Source organism: Molossus molossus, unplaced genomic scaffold, assembly GCF_014108415.1.
Source record: "Molossus molossus isolate mMolMol1 unplaced genomic scaffold, mMolMol1.p scaffold_m16_p_15, whole genome shotgun sequence".
NCBI lineage: Eukaryota > Metazoa > Chordata > Mammalia > Chiroptera > Molossidae > Molossus > Molossus molossus.
The window spans coordinates 29,036,100-29,041,689 of NW_023425350.1; the positions used below are offsets into that span (position 1 = coordinate 29,036,100).

The 5,590-nt window shown below is 53.0% G+C and overlaps 1 protein-coding gene across 1 annotated transcript; it reads right to left on the reverse strand.

Moving 5' to 3' along the window:
• Nucleotides 1-1,032: 1,032 nt before the first annotated feature.
• ZFP36L2 (ZFP36 ring finger protein like 2) lies at nucleotides 1,033-5,286 on the reverse strand. The gene is made up of 2 exons (XM_036263069.1): nucleotides 4,936-5,286; nucleotides 1,033-4,413 (listed from the first exon to the last, which is right to left on the reverse strand). The coding sequence occupies exons 1-2, from the start codon at nucleotides 4,984-4,986 to the stop codon at nucleotides 2,983-2,985; spliced, it is 1,482 nt and encodes a 493-aa protein (XP_036118962.1). The 5' UTR covers nucleotides 4,987-5,286; the 3' UTR covers nucleotides 1,033-2,982.
• Nucleotides 5,287-5,590: the final 304 nt, after the last annotated feature.

A 5,590-nucleotide genomic window follows, 5' to 3' on the forward strand; every position in this document is an offset into this window, starting at 1 on the left:
CTTTGAAACTATTCCTCATCCCCTTTGGCAGCGTGCGCCAAGCACCAAAACGCTCCAGCTAACACCAGCGCAATCATCCTTAACGTGAAACAGCTGCCTGCAGCCTGGTGGGGCCGGCGGCCTGGCCCCCACCCCAGCTCAGCTGAGACACAGATCTGGCTGCACGGGGAGGGGATGCAAGTATTGGTTGATAGAGCCCAGCTGTTGTAGATAAGAAAACAAACTTGCTAAATCTCTTACCTACTTTGGAAAGTGTCTGAACTGTGCAGGGTGGGTGGGGGTGGAGAAAAAACATGAATTGATTTATGAACCTGCTTTTTAAGTTTTTAAAGTGATTGTGGGAAAAATACCATACTAAGGGTTTTGTTCAACTTGTTGAGAATCAACAAACTGGTAGGTTTTTTCCTTCCTTTTTCTAGAGACCTGGGTTGAATTTGCTTTCTGGCCACTCCGCTAAAGCAGACACTAATCCTGTGCATAAATAACGTGTGTGCTCACTCCCAGAGGAAGCTGTCTGCATAAACAAACATTACCCAGATATAAGTTTAACCTGTTTAATCTTCCTCCTCTCTGGACAAGGACACAACCAGGCTTTCCAAAGTCCAGGAAGATCCCAGGCCTAACCCCCACCCTCCAGTTTAGCACTTTCAAGGGCCTGCAGCCCCAGACTGTCCTCCCCCCTTCCCCACTCAAGCAGTTCAGTTCTCTGGGTGTACAGCAAAATCGGACCTTCAGCTGCCTCTGCAGACACGTGACCCACTTGGTGACTCACAGGCAGGCCACACCCCTTCAGGCCTCCCAGCCAGGCCTTGCCACCAGCCAACACTGGGATGCATCTTATTGCCAAGGAGAACAGTTAACTAATGCCCTTGACAGTCCAAATAATTATTTTTTCAGCTAAAGAATTTACTATAAAATATGGAGGGGCAGGCTCTGCCAGCTCTCTGAATCCTAGCCCCCAACCCTCTGAGATGTGATGTGCCTGACAAAATGATGGGAAGCTAGAGGTTCCCATTAAAATTAAAAAAAAAAAAAAAAATGCTATCTTACACATGAGTACCTTTTTTCCCAAAAATTTTATTGGGGGAAAACTACAAAACATTTACAGTACAATGTTTACAGTCACAATTTGTAGTGAACTGATTCCCCAAAATATATTACAACTCAAGTTGACTTATCTTGTTACATTCAAATACCTACTTCTGTCAAAGTAGTCCAGAGTACATACATACATAGTGCTCCAACTGTACCTACGGACATACAGACTAAAGCTACTGCTCATTCATCCGCTGTCTAGGAAAGCATTCCTGCCTTTCTACATGGGAAAAAAAATAGTACAAGTTTTGGAATTTTCTGTAATTAAACAAGGCATATTCATGTAATACATACTATTATTTTAGCACTAAGAGGTGGCCTCTTCACTTTATCTATATAAAAAAGTGGTAAAAATCTTTTCCTTTTGTGCAGTTGAACCCATCCTACATTCAAATTCTCAAGCACTAATAGATAAAATACTTATTTGGTTGAGGAAGATTTAAGGCTAGTTCTGGCCCTTCCAAAGGCACTGTGAGAGACTACCCCCATTATTGCTACATGTCTTTACGCAGAGTATGTCACAGTAGAACTGGTGGAATAAGCAAACAAAAACATTTTTTTTTGCTAGTTTATAAAGTTGGAATGAGAAAAGCATGCCACACTTAAGCCTGATTGCAAGGTATGTGGTCACTTTTTTCCTTTAAAGTTGGATGGGCTACAACCATTATACATTCTAAGAAAACTCTTAAACTACTTCCACAGCATGTAGATTTCTGTAAAGAAATCATTCAATCTTTCAAATTTACGTAAACAAGGAAAGAAATTAATGAAATAAATATTACATACAATCTCTTAAATTAAGATTTTTTTTACTCATTTACAATAAAATAACCATGTGAAGTTACAAAAGTCATATATTACTGTGAAAAGAACATACACTCCACATTTTGCCGATTAATAATGGCAATCATAATTTAACATAATAAAAGAATATATATCTATTGCTTTTCATCATACTTGATAAATACAGTATGAACAAAATTTTCAATGTATACTTTTCACAAGATAATAAATAAGTTAAATAGTTTTTCATATTGAGTTGTGGTGCAGTGGTGCGAATCAACTCAAAACAGCTAAAAATTCAGCAGTTATTCCCCAACAACTACAAACTAAGCTCTGCCCAAGGCTTCCAGAGAGAGCAGACAAAATGGTTCTAAATTAAACATCCACTAAGTGGTGGCAAGGAACCAGTATGAAACTTTGGAATGCAAGGTTTTTTTTTCCAGGCACATAGAACTCTGTTAAAAAATACAAACAAACCTATGGAGCCTACTATCAAGGCATATTCTTGGTAGAATATTGAATTCTAAAAGCTTATAGGTTTAACAAGGTGGTGGCTTGGCTGGTTTGTTTACGCTGGACTGAGACAAACACAATAGGGAACTTCTTTCACGATAAGAGTTCTTACATCTGGACTGTAACTAATGCTTTTCAAGTGAAGATATGGAATGGTGGTTGGTAGCTGCTGGTGCTGGGTTGACTTTTTTCCTAAAGTCCCAAACTCATCTGAGACCTAAAAAAGTTTAAGTGTTTGGTTTTTTTTTTTGTTCTATTCGCATCACAACTGCCCAGTTGTGAGTATTTTGTTCATCAATACAAAAAGTTCGTTGGCTTTTCTTTTTGCTCAACAAGACTGAAACTTCGTAATAATAATAAAAATAATAATAGAAAACAAAACAAGAGGAAACCGAAAGGGGAGGGGTGGGGGCCCCTCCCGGCACACAAGTTCGAGTCCAAGTGCTCGGTCCAGCCTGCAGTCTGCTTGTGGCCTTTGCCACCCCCCACCTCGTGCTCCCTGCCCCCAGCACGAGGGAGATGGCAGGGGCCACCCTCCAACACCCCCAGAGTCGGCCTTCCCTTCCTCCTCCTCACTGGCGCCCCCTTGCCTCAGTCGTCGGAGATGGAGAGGCGGCTGAAGATGGGCAGGCGGCGGCCAGGGTCGAGGCTGGGAGATTCGGAGCCGCTGAGGCTGCCGGAGCTCAGGGAGCCGCTCAAGTAGCTGTCGCGGTCCGACAGCGAGTCAGGGGGGCTGGGGGGGGCGTCGAACACGGGCGACTCGGACAGGCGGTGCGGCAGCTGGTAGCTGAAGGGCGGCGAGGGGGGCGCGGCAGCACTGGCTGGGAGGGGCGCGCTGGGTGGCGCCGGGGGCTGTGCGGGGGGCACCAGGCCCTGCTGCTGCTGCTGCTGGCTGCGATAGTAGGCGGCGGCCACGGCGGCGAAGCTGTGGGTCTGGATGGCGAGTGGTGTGATGAGGCTGCTCAGCTCCGGACCGAAGGCGAAGGCGTTGTTGGCACACGAGGCGGACGAGCACGCGGCACAGGGAGCTCCAGGTGCCAGCAGGTCTTCGGCGCCCCCTGTGCCGTACAGGAGGGCAGCCGCCGCCGCGGCCGCCGCCGCCGAGTGACAACACGTCGGGGCGCCCGAGGGTGTGGAGGCCGCCGAGGTGGATGAGCAGGATGAAGCGGATGAGGAGCAAGACGAGGCCGAGGAGCAGGAGGGTGGCGGCGGCGTACGGGACGTGGGGCTGTCGAGCAGCAGCGGCGACTCGAGGCCCCCGGGGGGCTGGTGGTGGCCCGACGGGAAGCCCGAGAAGCTGAGACTGTGGTGCAGCTTGGGCCTCGGCTCCCGAGGGAAGCCCAGGTGCAGCGCTTCTCTAGCACTGAAGGTGCGCAGGTCCCCGGAGGCGCCACCCGACGGCGCGGGCCTCCGCTCATCCGCGTTGTGGATGAAGTGGCAGCGCGGCCCGTAGGGGCAGAAGCCGATGGTGTGGAAGGTGCGGCACAGCTCTGTCTTGTACTTGGGATGGCGGGTGAGGCTGCGCAGCTCGTGGAAGCCGTGTGCGAACTGGCACTTCTCGCCGTACTTGCACGTGCCGCTCTCTTCGAATGGCCGGCACAGCTCCGTTTTGTAGCGAGTAGAGTTGATCTGGGAGCCACCGCCCCCCTTCTGCTGCTGCTGCAGGTGCAGAAGGTGCTGGCTGCGCTCGCCGTTCTCGCTGAACGAGCGGTCCCGAAATTTGTTCTCCTTGTTTAGCAAGGCTGTGCCGCCGCCCCCCGACGGCTCCTTGAGGGTGCTGTAGGAGGCCGGGCTGCCCGCCACCCCACTGCCGCAGCTGCTGCCGTTAGGCGCACCCGGGAACTTGGGCGAGCAGCTGCCCGGGCTGGGCGCGGGGTGGGCAAGCGCGTGCAGGTTGCTGGCCGAGTGCCGTCGGAGGAAGCCCGGCGTAAAGCCCGAGCTGGGGGCGGCGGCCACGGGCGTTCCCACTGCCTTCTTGTCCAGCATGTTGTTCAGATTGAGGTTGGCCAGGGATTTCTCCGTCTGCCAAAAGGAGGGGAGCGGGGAAAGGATGAAAAAGGATAAGGGAGAAGAGAGTTGGGGCAAGTTGCAGAGTACTGCCGGTCTTCAGATTTCTTTTTCCTTTTTGCAGATTTCCACTTGGCCCCCACCCTCCACCCATACGCGCGAAAAAGAATCAAGTTGGCGTTGATAGGAGCCGGACTCTCACTCCAGGCCGCGCTGGGTTTCGACATGTGATCCTCAGCCCGTGGGCCGCCTGCTTGGGCGGCGCGAACTCGGTCCGGGAAGCCCAGGGTAGCGTGGCCGGCCGGGGAGAAACTAAACAGCTACAGCCGCTCCCTCTCGTCCTTCCCTCCCTCCCTGCTCCTTCTCCCCGCCCACAAGGCACCAGCACAACTACTACAAACTTCGGGACTTTCCCCCGATCCCAAAAAAGTCAGTATGGGGAGGGGTCCCCCAAAAGCCGAGGGCAGAAGGCAAAGTCTGAAAACTCGAAGGGCTTCCTGCTTGCCCGCCTTCCTCTCGCCTTGTTCCCCCGCGTACCTTGCACAAGAAGTCGATATCGTAGAAGGCCGACAGAAGTGTGGTCGACATGTTTCTGGGTCCTGTAATGGTCGGAGTTGCAGGCAGGGAGGTCCGGAGGAACCTTCTGGGCGGCGCGGCCGGGCTCGAGCCACGACGAATAACGGGAGAGGGGCGGGGGAGGGACCGAAAGTTGGCTGGGGGCGAGAAAAAGAGGGAGAGGGAAAGGGAAGCAGCGTGAACTGGCTTGAGGGTGCCCAGGAGTGCGGCGTGGGGGAAAAGGAGAGAAGCAAAGAGCGCTTCTCCGCACCCCGGGGTGCCCAGCCCGCCCCCCCCCCGTGCGCGGAGCCGACGGCAGCTCGCGGTCTGCTGGAACTCGGCGGCCGGCGAGCTCGCGCCCTATATAGAGCCGCGCGGCAGCCGCAGGACGGGCGTGCCGGGGGAGGGGACAGAGCGCTCACCCCGCTGGGGTCTCCAGGCAACACGCCGCCCGGAGGCTCTCCGACGTCAGGCGCCTTCCTGGCCTCCCATTGGCTGCCGCCAATTTTTTTCCTCTGCGGGAGGGGGCAAAGCAGCCTCGGGGCGGGGCAGGCTGCCGGGGCGCTCCGGGTGGCTTGGAGAGCTCGGCCTACATGGGTGCTGTTAGGTGGCGGTGGGCAGATACGGCTCCCCTCTT

Bases quoted from the DNA above. Each gene is read 5' to 3' on its own strand.
- ZFP36L2 (XM_036263069.1), bottom strand. From the start codon at position 4,986: ATGTCGACCACACTTCTGTCGGCCTTCTACGATATCGACTTCTTGTGC. The intron at 4,414-4,935 runs GTACGCGGGGGA...TCCTTTTGGCAG, and splicing joins ATATCGACTTCTTGTGCAAG to ACGGAGAAATCCCTGGCCAA.